We start from the raw sequence: 15,209 nt of genomic DNA, 5'->3' as shown, positions 1-15,209 counted from the left end.
CATGATGAGACAACGTAATGGCACTAGTAAGACTGACCGTTCTTTTTGGGTAAGCAATGAAATTCCCATGATTCTATACATAAACGAAAACTTATTAGTTAGACAATTCTTATAGGTAGTTAGTAAGCTGATGTTTTTTCGTCATTCTAAATTTACCGAAGCACGAATTGTAAAATTCACACATATGTTTGTATCCAATAAAGATTGGCGGTCGAGCCGAATCATCGCTCCCGCTACATGTTCTTAAATCTGAAATCATACTCTATGTCTAAATTAGACAAAATCGAAATATTTTTGTATTTAAATATATAAGTAATCTTAACACATTTTTGACTTAGCTTTTTTTTTCATTTCCTTTACTTTTTCAGTACATTACAACACTAAATGTATTGCAGAAATCTTGTGTTTAGTTTGTTAATAAAAATTATAAGTATGTACAGTTTCTTTACCCGGTGGCTTTCAATTAACCTTTGAAAAACAGTGTTACGGCCAAAAGTAACATACATACATACATACATAAAGAGGCGTGATTTTATGTATGTATGTATGTATGTTACGGCCAAAAGACTGGAAGGGATATGAAATTATCAAAGTCAGGTGGCAAGTGGAAAGATATAGTCTCTGTCACCCACTCCAGGAAAGAGGCGTGATTTAATGTATGTATTATATGTATGTGAGATGGTTTCTCCCTACCATAATCACTTTAGATTTCAAAAATATAAATATTATGAAATTATATCTATACATATAAAGTCTACATTAATCTAGAATCTTACATTAATGTCATCAAAGCCACAGAGCAGTCGCTGTTGAAAAATTAAAATAAAACAAAAAACTTTGACAAGACCAACAATAAGTAAATTTATTTCGACAAAGAAAATTACAATGTTCACAAAAATATGGAATGTGGAATTGTCTAATACTAATCTTATTCTAATTGACTAGAAAATCTATTTAGACTAGGCGCGGAGACTGGGCCTGCGCGCGCGCCGATATGTTCTCGTGGTCGGCATTCACTACGCTAGAGTTGATATCATGGAATCGAGTCACGTTTATCGTTCTATTACTAGTTCTATAAACAAGCTTTGACAAGTCGTAACTTATCTTTCACTCACTGAGGTCAACCAAAGAGTTGGAAAGTGAGAGAAAATAAGACATGTTTAACGTTCGTGAATTGAAAGCTTCCAGGCAGCAGTTCTGTATAATATGTACGACACAATGGAATCCTTTCTAATATTAGCTAATCTCTTTCCTAGTCACTATAATAATAACAAATAATACCAAAGTATATATCATTTTTTTTTTGCTGACTAAGGCTCATACCAAATAATAAATTTCGAACCATTTCGACATGTCTATTAAACCGTCGAGCGTTTAGTGTGACAACCACCCTTATAGGTAATACAAAAGACCTAAAAATATACTAAGGCCCTAAGTACCGAAACCGCTGGTAAGTTCCCGCTGGTACCAAGTGAGCGAACTCACCTTACAAATGCTAGTATTGAAAGTTGATTACTTACCACCAAAATTCTGTATTGGCTGCACCTACATACGCTGATTTAAAACTATTAGATCCGGTTCTATCTCAAATCACTGAACTACTAATGATCAAATCGAACTCGACTAAATATGAAAAAGGATCAGTATTCAATTAATTTCCATCTACCTTTTTTTCTATTCCAAATTCTAAACATTATGATCTATACATGGCGTTATACCTTAACTAAACCTTAACCAGGTAAATATTAGCATATCAAAATATATTTGCGATAGTATCTTAAGATTGATATATTCGAGTGGCCGTTTTACTTCATTGGAATGTTTTGTAATACTTAAACTAGGATCAAGATGTGTGATAAAACTTACTTCACTACGACAATGGTGCAATTTTGACGAATAAATTTTAACCATAATGTTAAACAGCTTTTATTTAAAAAAAACGTTGATCATTATCAAAGAACACGCAGATTCACCGTGCATCGCCAATAATATGAATTGTGACAGCTAGTTATAGTATAAATTTTACCCCTCGCTACTTCTACGACGATTTCTTTGGGACCTACAATCTGTACCTAAGTAAGTCATAATTAAATCTACGAATTCTTAAATAAGCCAAGAATTAACATTATGTATTGCACATAGGAATAACTTGTTCAATATATGTACAAAAATATTATTTTTTTCAACTATTCTAATGTAAACATCGATTTTTTCGTATAATTCGATGATGTTAAATTGGAGGGACGTTTTGTTGTTGAAACTTGATGCCGAATTTTTTTTTTAAATTCTAACTAATTTGCAAAGGGTCGGAAGAACGGGGCACAACGCAATGGTTACCTACATTTTAATGGAAGGTTGCTTTTGATTACCTACAACTACCGTACAGAAAAAACTCGTCGTTATTTTAAGAATACTAAAGAATGTTATTACTTAATTTAAATATTACTAGAGGCCGCCCGCGACTTCGTCCGCATGGAAACCCTATCAATCCCGCGGGAACTCTGGGATAAAAAGTAGCCTATGTGTTATTCTGGGTCTTCAGCTACCTACATACCAAATTTCATGGTAATCGGTTCAGTAGTTTTTGCGTGAAAGAGTAACAAACATCCATACATCCGTACAAACTTTCGCCTTTATAATAGTAGTAGGATGTCAGAGAATTACTTTTTCCGGCGCTCACCTCGCGATGTATAATCACCTTTTTAATTTATTCATGAAAACATTTCTCTTTGAGTAAAATCGTTTACATCAGTAATAAATATGAAAAAATTTATACGTATTCGTGTAAATTAGTGGAATTAATTTATTCAATAATGTTGTTATTCTTAAACACTGAAAAACAGTATGTAAATAACACACTTAATGAATCAATGGTAACTATTCTTTCCTATCAAAGGTACCTAAATGGAACCTACATGCCTAACAACCATGTACCTATGACTATATGATTATTATACACAAAAACAATGCTTAAAAAAAACATTCAGAAATCCTCATCATTTTGGCGCTAAAAATGCACTTTAAGGAATTATGATTACACATTCTACCTATTACCAGGCAGCAAGTTTCAAAATGACATCTTACAACGAAATATTAACCACTTATGGCTACCCTAAATTTAAGTACTCCTAAGAAATAATATTTCAAACAACTCAAATTGTACCTTGTTGACAAGGAAATAAAAATAATATAAAAAACACATTTTTATACCGATTAATTTATAAGATGAATTTGAGGTACTTATTTGCAGAAGCGGAAGAATTATTTGGCTTCATATTTTTAACTTATGTGTTATGTACTATTAATACTTCATGTATTAAAAAAACTACTATTGTAAGAATATTATCTATGCTATTACCTATATTACAAAATATTTATGTACTGTATCAAGTGCTATTACTTATTTGTATAAGACGAAAAATAGGCATTTATCAGCGACGTAAAATGAATACACTTATTGCTACAAATTATACGTGTTCACTTTCATGTATACTTTTAAAATGTAAGTATTCAGTATTTACATATAAAGAGGCGACATCTCTGAATAAAATTGCAACGTTATTTGTATAAAAAATTTAAGTATGAAATGAGACAAGCAACACGACCGTATTACATTGGAAAAATTAAATAGTATAAAAATTTAATAAGTATTTATCATTTAAAACGAAAATTCCTTTTAAATCAAACATAACTAATCCCCTGTTAACAATATATTTTTTTAAACTTAATAAAATAATCGATAAATTGAAATTAAACAAAACAGGTCTCGCTCTCGTGAGGATTCAAGAGAGTTAATTCAAGTTTAATTTAATAACTTGAATGGACCACCGATTGTTTCCATAAGCCAAATCGTAATCGATTTTTTTTCCAACAAATTCTTTTCATAATTCACGTAGTAGTATGACAACTTACGACAAATACTATACCTAAAAATCAGATCAATCATTTTGCGTAGCGAATAATGAAAATCATTCATCGGATTGTAAGTATTAGGAAAATTCTCTAGCGAAAACTTTAATTAACGCGGGTCATACTGTCGTGACCTAGGTATATGCATGCGGTAATTACAATTTCTTCGCCAATTGTACTAAGTAAATAAGATTATCGAGTGATAAATTGTCCCGAATTTCTTGTTAAACTCACTCAACTAACATTCCGTAGGTTCTCAATCATTTCAGGCAACTCTGAAACAACGTATATGTTACCAATCAGTGTGGTGATATTAATAAAAAAAAAATACTGGAATGATCCAAAATACCTATTAACAATAATACAAATTAAATTAAAAAAAAAAAAATTACGAGCAATTTTTTTGAACTAATTGAGAACCTCGCCAAATTGCTTATGTTAGTACTTACATTTTTGCAGTTTTCTTGTTCAACTTCTGGTATATGGACCCTTTGGCCAGTCCCGCTGGGCCCTTGGCGAGGCCCGAGGCCCCCCGGGCCAGGGACACGGACCGGTCCTTGGCCTCAGGGCCCTCGGCCTTGACCGCCTGCCCTGAACGAAGGTCAGGGTTCGGACCATTCCACGCCAAGTAATCCAATCTGTTTGGATCACGGTCATTTCAAATTTATTCTCTATTTCGAAATATAAATTCGTTTTATATAATAATGAAAGTTTAAAATAACAGTTAACGTAACAAGTGAAAATAATAATAAATCTTATATATAAAATTCTCGTGTCACAATGTTCGTTCCCGTACTTTCATGAAATTATGTGAGCATATTCAGTAGGTCTGAGAATTGGCCAACATCTATTCTTCATACCCACAAAATGCAAAACAACGTTTGCATATCTAATTGATACAATGAAGTTAGAAAATTATCCCGATTTTTTTATTAATTGGCTCACAGTTTTATAGAATAAACAATTCTTGATGATCCAAAAGCTAGAGAAAAATATATAAATGTAATCATTGTTTGTACTAGTCTATCTAGTATTTTAACTATTTCGTCTCTGCCTACTCCTCCGGAAAAGAGGCGTGATTTTATGTATGTATGTATTGTTGGAACTTACAAAAGTAAACTATCATTAGGCCCCTGTCTGAGCGTGGGGTTGGGTCCACTCTTCGCCACACAATACTGCGACTTGTGTTTCGTCTCCGAATTAGTACTCGATTTCAAAATCGGTCTGAAATATTATAAAATCGTAAACCAATCATATTTATAAAATAGATGAACGAGATCAAACTAAAGACAAATTTATAAATTTGCTAATAATTAAAATCTATTCTTGTCACAAAAGACTCTGCTATTTTCTACTGAGAAACCTTCTTATTTCTAATTGCCAAAAAACAGAACTATCTAAGTATACTAATTTCTAGTAGAATTATATAGTTTAAAAAAATGGTATGACCACGGGTTTTAACTATTCTAATCAACCAATACTTCACAAAACAATCTGATTCATGTTTTGAACTATTGCCTACTTAAAACTTATCGGCTTTCGAAGAAATAATTCTGCAAGTTTTGTTCATTTCATAAAAGCATAACAAGGTTAAACGAAAATGTCCTTGTTATGAAGTTAAAACGCCATAAACAAAAACAAAGGATTGTCTATAGACATTGCATGCATTTTTATATTCAAGAAGGATATGTAATTATAACCAGAATAAATAAATATGTGTGCGTAAGAAGTATAAGAATAACTAAAAAGCTAAACTAAAAATAATATAATGATTATGCGTATAATGATATCTATATTATCTAAATCTATTTTGTACTAAAAATATTATTTAACTACAAATATATCTATATTAGGAATTTGAGCATGTAGGTGTATGATGCTCTCAATACATCATAGGGTTAATATAATTCCATTGAAATATTTACTACATGTATAAATTTATAAAAAAGTAACGATAGAATAATTATATATAATACAAGTGAAATACAAAGAATATTGTTTTACATACAATTCTATACATCTTGTAATAAATATAAGTTATTCCACTAAACATAAACCTACTTTCTTTTTCTATTGAGACTACAATTTTTGAGCAAAAATTAACTGGTAATTGCAGCTTCTCATACAAGTAGATAAAGAACACATTCACAAATTACAAATACTTAGAAAAAAATTGAGGACGATAGGACTTTAATAAAGCATTCGACTCTGTATGTCACACATAACATGCTTTATACGTACCACGAAACAACTATACCAAATATCAACCTACGCTATCACAATCACAAGTAAAACAATTACATTATAGCATTTAATTTTACTTAATTATCATTCATCTGGTTCGACATATCGGGAGTCGCAAGGGGATCGATGTTGGGCCCCTGTTCATTTACAATTTAAATCTCAAATGTTTCCGAAGACACATACAACATCAGAAATGTTAGAGGAATAATACAAACATTATTTTTAATTGTTGTTTTATAGAATAGAAATCAAGTAAGGGGCTCATGTTTTATATTTGGGTAATATCCAACCTTGAAAAGGCGGAAAGAGTATTTCTTGTTCTTTGGTCAAATATAAAACTCTTTGTAATGCAAAAAGAAAGCGGCAAGCAATATATCTGAATTTAATAGATAGAATCGATAGAATTCGTAGCGACCCAACACGAACCGGCATGCAAACACACAGACATACTTCAAATGCTCGGTCCAAGTCTTGAGGCGGCGCGTGGCGGGTACTGCGGGCAGGGGGCTCGGGTCCCGCGCCTCATCGCTGGCACACAAACTAACGCACGCAATGTATGAGTGTGGGTGATGCTGACTCAACGAAATTGATGACAGATAATTTAATCATGATCACCTAATTGGATCAAAGGTTTTATTGAAAAATTAATACTTTTGTCATCAAATTCGTTGTTGAAATAATTATGATTCATTTTTAGTGATGTGCCAAAACCGACAATTCAAAAGCCACTGGTGTACTTGAGTTGAGAGGCCTAAAAACATATATAAAAAAAAACTTGTAAACTAAAATTAAAATGCCATATTCATAACTTTACGATATTGACACAACACTAGTGAGAGAAGCTAAAAAGCATTGGGTAGTTAATAAATAATCAAGGGTGTATTACAGTGTAAATACTGAAGTGTAAATACAAGTCTTGGATTGACGTTGTGTTACCATTGAAATGAAAATCGGAAGACACAATATAAAGAGGACTGTATAAGAGGAAAATCAAATTACACACAAAAATTACAGAAGTAGAAATAGGTACAAAAGTAATAAACAAAAACAGGTATTTGGTATGGAATTAGAATTATGATAAAAATCTGATATTCTTTAGAGTTTCTAATTTCCGAGATAATACAGTATACAATCCACTTCATTGCTCAAGGTGTGTTGTCATTAATATAGGTAAAGAAAAAGTGACTGTCAATGTTATATTTTAAATAGTTTCGCAAATTTTCGGCCTTTAATTCAATTTAGATATTTACAGATTTCAATGTCAACATTTCTATTTGTTTTCTTATTTGTTCACAAGGAGAAAACAAGTGTTTGTTATCAGATTTCACTGGCACTATTGCAATTGCCTTTTCTTTCTATACTTCATTCGTCCTCGCCAGGATAATGATGATGATCAAAAAGAGTTACAATGTCTCTTTATTATTTATTTATGTACATAAAATTATATACAGGAGCATTTAATGCCGTAAATGCAGTACAAAGGTGCTACTTATTTCTCTTTGATGTGATATCTTTAAAACGTGTTAAGTTTATCTTTTAAATAAAATAAAAAAAAAAAAAACATAAATAGATTAATCTTATCCATAACCAGGTGTAACTAAGATTACATCAAAATTATCTTAAACATAGTGCATGAAATGCTCCATATGATTTTCATTATTATTGAACATGACTGATATTTAATTAACTTATAGAGGTAGTATAGTAATTAATTAGCCATACCAATAATTATTGGCCATACTCATAAAACTCCGACCAGAAATAAAATAAAAGCCATTTTCATTTCATTTTCGCCAATATTTAAAATTTATTTACTTGAAACATGCCAAGGTGGTTTATATTTCTGATCAGAGTTAGCATAGAATCATCTACGATCATGCAACATACCCTTTCTTAGTGTCGGCAGGGCATGGTCGCCTGTAATCCTTGACTTCCAAGTTCATGGTGACCTTCGGGGCGTCTTCCTCTTGTAAGACGGCTGATAGGATCTGCTCAGCCCTATCTTCATTATACTCTACACTTTCTAGGGCGATAGAGATCACTCGCTCAGCGATTGAGCTGTATTTATTTTGCAGCTTACGTTTTACTAAAACGAACATATTGAATCAATGTGATGTTGAGTGTTTTATTATGTTGAATCGAACCTTAGTTAAAATGTCTAAAATTTCATCAGTATAAAGTAGAGATGGTAATTCGTAATATTTTACACATTTTTATTTTTATTTAAAACTTACACTGATTTTTTTCTTCCAAAGTCTTCATTATGGTGACCACTTTCTTGGGCGGCTGTGGTGTTTCTTTCTCCTTCTTCTTTTCTTTAACAATAACTGTCTCCTTTTTGTTGAAACCCATCGAAATGAGCTCTTCACTAGCCTTCTGAACATTGTTGTCTTTATTTGCAAGCACGTCTAGTATAAGTGTCTCTTCGGCTTTGGGAAATATACTTTTCAGGTACCTAGAATAGATATGCCCCATTTTCTTTTAAAAATACGATTTGACGTAGGAGAAAAAAAGTATGATGTTATTTCATTAATAATTTGGGCGTAAATAGTGTGAGACATTGATACATAAATATGAATAGACCAAAAACTTATCTACTTAATTTAGATTCATGTCTATACGACGAAGCAAAACATTAATTGATGAAGTGCGCTAGACTAGTGGGATGTTAGTTTTGTCGACTTCTTATATTAAAATTGAAAAAAAAAAACGGGGCCAGATAGTCCAGACCACCCAATCATGGCAAGAAGGACAACCATGGCACACCGGAGAGGTTTTAGAGCATAGGCTGGCACATATAGATGGCAGGAGTCACACACTGCCCAAGGTAAAAATGACGATGATCTCCTGGAGCCAGGCCATAAAACTTTCTGCTCCGTCAACAAAAAAGAAGTTGCTCCTAACTGTACTCACTTGAGCTTCATCTTTGGCGAGTGATGCCTGCTGCCCTCCGTGATGGTGGACCGGTTGGTGCCGTAGTAGCTGGAGGCCCCGGAGGCCGGCCGGAGCAGCGACGGCGACCCTAACAGCATTATGGAGAACTTCAGTCTTGACCACATCGTGGTCTTCTTCGGCTTTTTCAAGCGTTTCACGGCGAATATCGTCATTTTGGAATGCGAAAATTTCTCGGACGTGTCGGAAGCTTATTTTCTTGTTTGATGGTGAAACATTAGCATCTATTGCTAAATTATGATTGGTATTTTTAATTGGTTTGTTGTGTTCCGACAAAATTTAATCAAAACTCAAAAAAATGAATTATAGTTAGTTTACTCGATGTGCTTAAATACTATGTCTGTTCTTTAAATGCACTGAACCTTTTTGATAATGAACTCATAACTTTCTACTACACTATAATAAAATCGAAAATACTATAATAAAAAAACACTATAAAAATTAATAAATTGAAGGAATTATCTGTGTATGTGTAACCAATACGTGCGCTATATATAAAGAAATATAAATTTGCGGATTTTTATTTATCAAGTCGCAGATAGATAATATCCGTGTGTCCGGACTCTGTTGGTTGATATGATTGATTATTCAATTTGATAACAATTCTACGGTTGCCATAATATTCTTTATCATTGTGATAATGGTTTTAAAAATGATTCATGTGAATTTTAAATGATTTTTGTCCAAAACTTACATAGTCACGCCTTTTTGCTGGAGGCTGGACAGATACATCTTGCTTAAACTTCTTCTTAATTGAAATGTAGATATAGTACTACCTTTATTGTGTGGAGTACGGAAAGATGGAATGAAGAGACTGTACCATCCAGTCGCCCACAAGAATACAACTAATGATATTGTAGATGGATTGCCCACTGTACTCGAAGACAACTTTAGCGAGTTGTAGCGCTGAATACACACCGACGGCGCTTTTCTGCAGTAAGAGATGTCAAAGACAGAACTACTCTTACCATGAGGAGTGCCGGACAGCGGCGTGAAGTGACTAGACCCTTGCAAGGACCCCGATACGCCTTTAGCGAGTTGTAGCGCTGAATACACACCGACGGCGCTTTTCTGCAGTAAGAGATGTCAAAGACAGAACTACTCTTACCATGAGGAGTGCCGGACAGAGGCGTGAAGTGACTAGACCCTTGCAAGGACCCCGATACGCCTTTAGCGTGTTGTAGCGCTGAATACACATCAATGGCGCTTTTCTGCAGTAAGAGATGTCAAAGACAGAACTACTCTTACCATGAGGAGTGCCGGACAGCGGCGTGAAGTGACTAGACCCTTGCAAGGACCCCGATACGCCTTTAGCGAGTTGTAGCGCTGAATACACACCGACGGCGCTTTTCTGCAGTCTCGAAGCCGACGGAGACATCGTGAGTGGACCGGGCGTAGTGATCGGATGCTTCTCGACTTGCAGCGCGCTTATGACTACTGCTTCGCGATTGTAATATCTAATAGATGACAAAAATAACGTGTCTTGAAATTTCTACTTTTGAATTATTTAAATAACAAAAATAACTTATGCTAAGCACCATTTTCAAATCATAACATTACAAATAAAACTACCAAGAAGTGATCTCTATCAGAATCACCAATTCGCTCAGAAACAATTCCCATAAAATGACAAGAAAGCACGTTTCCAAGATATCCGAAAGACAATTCAACTTGTAAATGTGTCGTCGCAAGTGTTGGTATATCCCCATCATCAGCCACCAAAACGTTTTCCTACTGAATTTGATAGCTTTACAACTGCGAAAAATGAAAACAATCCTATAGTTTTGTTTCAAGCACATAATGGCATTTCTATTGACTAATAATATTCTGATTTCTATGGTCCAAACTATTTTAATAGAACCCGATCCTTTTATAAATTCTATATAACCTTGTTTCAGTACATTTTACTGACACTTGCAGTAAAATAACCTGGACAGACACAGACCTAATAAGTAAGGTCGAAGTCCCAGCACCCCTTTTGGGGCTGGTGTCCATTTTGAAGAGCGTTTCGGTTTGTTCTTTAAAAAGATTCCGCGTTCGTTTTTAAGTACGTTCCGTTCTTAAAAAGGGACGCTCACCTTAAGAGGGTTAAGAGCTTAGGTAGTCTATGGCTTGTAGCTTTTTGACAAATAGTAAGTAATTAGCTTTACTTAAATTTAATTTATTGACATGTAAAATGACTTGAAAAATATTGATGTTGGCATACTCACTTCTTCAACAATATCTTGATATGTGTTTCGCTAACAGTAGGAAACATGGCGCTTATCTTTGCCACCAGCGCGTCAGTGTCCGAGGTCAGGGTCAGGGAGTCCTGGAACTTCTCGTTGAGGTGGGAGACCCTGCCCGGGACGGGGCTGCCCCGGGGCGTGAGGCATAGCGCCCGCCCCAGTATAGGGCTGTCGTTGGGCGTAACTCGGGAATCCTGCCATTGTACACATAACTTAGGTATCAAGTTACTGAGCAATTCGGTTAAATAATATTATGTATTAAATTCTCTATCCCATCGTGTACAACAAAGAATTTAAACCAGATGATAATATCGTATTTATTTTTTCTTGCACTTGCTTGCACAATTCTGGAGAAAAACATGAGATGCGCCTCCGATCATGATACTAGTTTGGTTCAGGTTTTTACACGAAGCGATTCCAGTCTCACCGCCGCAACGTTTGCAGGAGATCAATTTTACTCAACCACTACCCTAAATTAAGTTTTCAAACTAACTTACAGTCAAGAGCACATCAACCTACCCAAATATATTGCAAATTCGCCTCTATTACTGCGTCATAGACATCAATAGGAAACTTGATATACTGTTCCCAGTACATAACGCAACCAACCCTAAATGTTATCAAAAATGACAGAATGTAGGATCGTTTAACCCTTACAATATCTACTAGCAAGCTAAATACTCACGAGGTGCGGTTTGAGCCCTTTCGGATGGAACATCTTCGGGCTCTGGCTCTGAAAGGCATGCTGGAGACGGACGGGGGAGGGGTAAGGGTGCACGTGGTACGGGGAGCCGTGGGCCGACTGCTGGTCCAAGCACAGACATACGACAAACGATACTGTGAAAGATAGTGCTGGTTTCACACGTGCGCCAGTTGGAGCTTTTAATGTGTAGTTTTAACAGTAAAAAATATTTTTGTTTCCATTATTATACATGTAGATCACGTCAAACATATGTATATGTAGGTAAGCAATCGTGATACAAGTAAGAAAAATATGCTTGTATTCCATCTAATACATGATTTAAATACTAATACAGATAAGTTTGTAATGTTTCACTTGTTTGGTTTTATTAATGAATCATTTAGGAGGTGTGAATTAAGTGAAATGGAATATGTATTTAAATAGATATTTTTTTTGCATAAAAGTTTGCAACATCTTTGTTATTCACTTTTATGCAAAAAACTATATTTCTTGCATATTTTTTTAGCTTAACTGTACATCATATATTAATGGATCACAAAATCTATAAAATTATTAGAACAATAATATTTAGGTAAGTATATACATAAATATACAATATTTTTTAAATAATAAAAGCTCCAACTTATATAAATGTCACCAGAAAATAACAAAAACCGCAAGTTTATAAACTTCCCAGGAAGTTTAAGAATTTCGTAGGATTCTAAACAAGATGAATTGTATTATTCTACCTCCACATTTACGTAAACTTGATAAACAGACCCAACTCACGTGTAATAAAATAAGTAAGCAATAACCAAACGTCATGTTCTCTCGCTCTGATTGGTTTAATTATTCACGTGTTCCTTCTCTTTCCTCTCCCCCGCCATTGATTACTACAGAGCACAAAAAAATCGGTTGTTTTTGTTAAGTTTTTAATGTTACTATTTTTTTTTAATTTCAAAATAAATTTTATTATGTTAATTAAGTTTACTTAAGTAGACCCAATTATGAGCGACATAGAAACTGCCAGCTGTGTGTAAATTCCGTATTTTAGCGTAAAATTAAAAGCTTGTCTGTAACTAGTCGAACCGTTTATAATTTTCCGAATTGATATTCGTAAGTTTATAAATTTACCACGAGAGGGCGCAAAATTTTTAATTTGCGAGGATGTGAACGTAAGATAATACAATTCATCTCTCATTTAGGATCCAACGAAAGTTTATAAATTTCTTAGAAAGTTTATATACTTGAGGTTTTTGTTATTTTCTGGTGACATAAATATACATATCTTTAGATTATTTACTTGAATTTCCAAGTATATAATCATAGCATAAAAAACAACATAGCACTGTTTTGCATATAGGTAATTATACATTTATAATACAGTGAGGACACACAAACAGAAATTCGTATACTTCATAGTCTGTGCGGACCACGCTGTGACCGCTCCAATGCAAACGGGTCTTCATCACTACTGAAATAAAATATAAACACAATTATTTATCCTCAATATTTCATCCCCACTTTTTAATTCGCTATTATGCATTGTTAGGGTATGGATAAACATACATACAATATTTTTTTATTTCTCTCCTAAAGTGAAACTGTATTTGTACACAACCACAATTTTTTTTTTATATTCATAAATATTTTCAAGGATAAAAAAAAGAATCATATAATTATATATGCGTTTTAGGAAATATGCAGAGATCGTGGCAAGTGGAAAGAGGTAGTCCCTGCCTACCCCTCGGGAAAGAGGCGTGATTTTATGTATGTATAAAAAAACATACATACATATATATACATATACATATGTGGTATTCGTTGATTTTTTAAATATAGGTAAATATGGGGTAAAAATTCAATCTAGCTGGATCCCACATCCAGAAATATTTGATTTTCCCATGTTTTCTCCCAAAAAAATATTCCAATATAAAATGGTCCTTAAAGACCTCTACCACTATATGTGATGGCTAGATGGGAAACACCTAGTGTTCAGTTCGGCAACGGATGGTTTTATTTTATGTTATTTCAATTTTGTTTGATGGGTTTTAATGTCTTTTTTTGTTTGTTTCTACTATTTTTTTAACGTTTTAGTATATCCCCAAATTTCTCTACCTACAAATTTTTTAATGGAATTTCAATTTCTTTTTTGGGGTTTTGTTGATGGATTTTTGATTTTAGTAAGTATTTTTTAACTGTGGCCAAAAATTTCATTTGAGTTGTATGTATGTTTGTCCACGATTATCTCGTGTTTCGCTGAACCAATTTTGAGTTTTCAGGAAATTAACCGACTTCAAAATAGGAGTTCTATTGGGAGCAATTTTTTTAAATCTATTTTCTGACGTCCACCGAGCTCCGCTCGTTTACCCAGGTAATATCAATTATACAAGCGGAATACGCGAGTGCCTTATTTATTAATTGAAGCCTTTCAATTAATAAATAAGGCACTCGCGTATTCCGCTTGTATAATTGATATTACCTGGGTATCGCTGTATTGCAATATAAATATATCCTATTCCTATTCATTAATTAGAATTAATTACATTAGGTACTCGCGAATTCCGCTTGAATAATTTATTAATTTTTCATAAGGTGCGCCGGTTAGTCTTTACAATACAACTTATTAATAACGACAATTGACTTCGGGCTAGACTTACCTGAGGATGAATACACTCCAAGGCGATATGATGAGCCGCGTTTTGAATAGTTTTATGTTTAGATCTTAATTCTTCCATTGCAAACACTTTCATGCACACTAATAACAATGATTTTTGCAAGAATGTCACATTTTAAATAGATTTCAAATTGTTTAAACAATACACAACATTTTTCAAAAATATAGTAACGTTAAATATTATATTTACCATGTTTTACATTAAATATTTCATAAATTTTGTTTGGCCGCTAAACTCACTTGAAGAGATAAAACGTTACTATGAGACCAATTTAACTAGTCATGACCATGCATGTGAAATAAACCGTGGTAGTGTAATTTTCAATTTGATCGTATTATATTGCGTAATGGCTTTGAGAAAAATCAATACATTTTCAATTTTTCGTCGCATTCAGAAATCACATATTTATTTTCTAAATAAGTATGCGTTCATGAAGGTTTATTTTCCATATTAAGGCTCGTGCAGCGTGCCTCGCCGACTTCATACGACCTTGATTTCAGTCGCACCAATTCGGAC

At 33.6% G+C, this 15,209-nt stretch overlaps 1 protein-coding gene across 3 annotated transcripts; it reads right to left on the bottom strand.

Moving 5' to 3' along the window:
* Positions 1-829: 829 nt before the first annotated feature.
* On the bottom strand, positions 830-14,927 carry LOC106129540 (uncharacterized). 3 transcript variants are annotated; one of them, XM_060953891.1, is made up of 11 exons: positions 14,676-14,927; positions 12,019-12,170; positions 11,316-11,527; positions 10,444-10,562; positions 9,067-9,175; positions 8,388-8,608; positions 8,041-8,239; positions 6,604-6,693; positions 5,020-5,133; positions 4,359-4,547; positions 830-4,184 (listed from the first exon to the last, which is right to left on the bottom strand). In XM_060953891.1, the coding sequence occupies exons 2-11, from the start codon at positions 12,049-12,051 to the stop codon at positions 4,175-4,177; spliced, it is 1,296 nt and encodes a 431-aa protein (XP_060809874.1). In that variant the 5' UTR covers positions 12,052-12,170; positions 14,676-14,927; the 3' UTR covers positions 830-4,174. The 3 variants fall into 3 exon arrangements, with proteins under 3 accessions (XP_060809874.1, XP_060809875.1, XP_060809877.1); XM_060953892.1 differs by lacking the exon at positions 14,676-14,927 and having other exon boundaries at positions 12,019-12,400; XM_060953894.1 differs by lacking the exon at positions 6,604-6,693 and having other exon boundaries at positions 831-4,184; positions 14,676-14,924.
* Between the last annotated feature and the right edge of the window lie 282 nt (positions 14,928-15,209).

This window comes from Amyelois transitella, chromosome Z (genome assembly GCF_032362555.1).
Source record: "Amyelois transitella isolate CPQ chromosome Z, ilAmyTran1.1, whole genome shotgun sequence".
NCBI classification, from domain to species: domain Eukaryota; kingdom Metazoa; phylum Arthropoda; class Insecta; order Lepidoptera; family Pyralidae; genus Amyelois; species Amyelois transitella.
The sequence above is the reverse complement of the archived record's forward strand: the minus strand, read 5'-3'. Positions and strand labels throughout refer to the sequence as shown.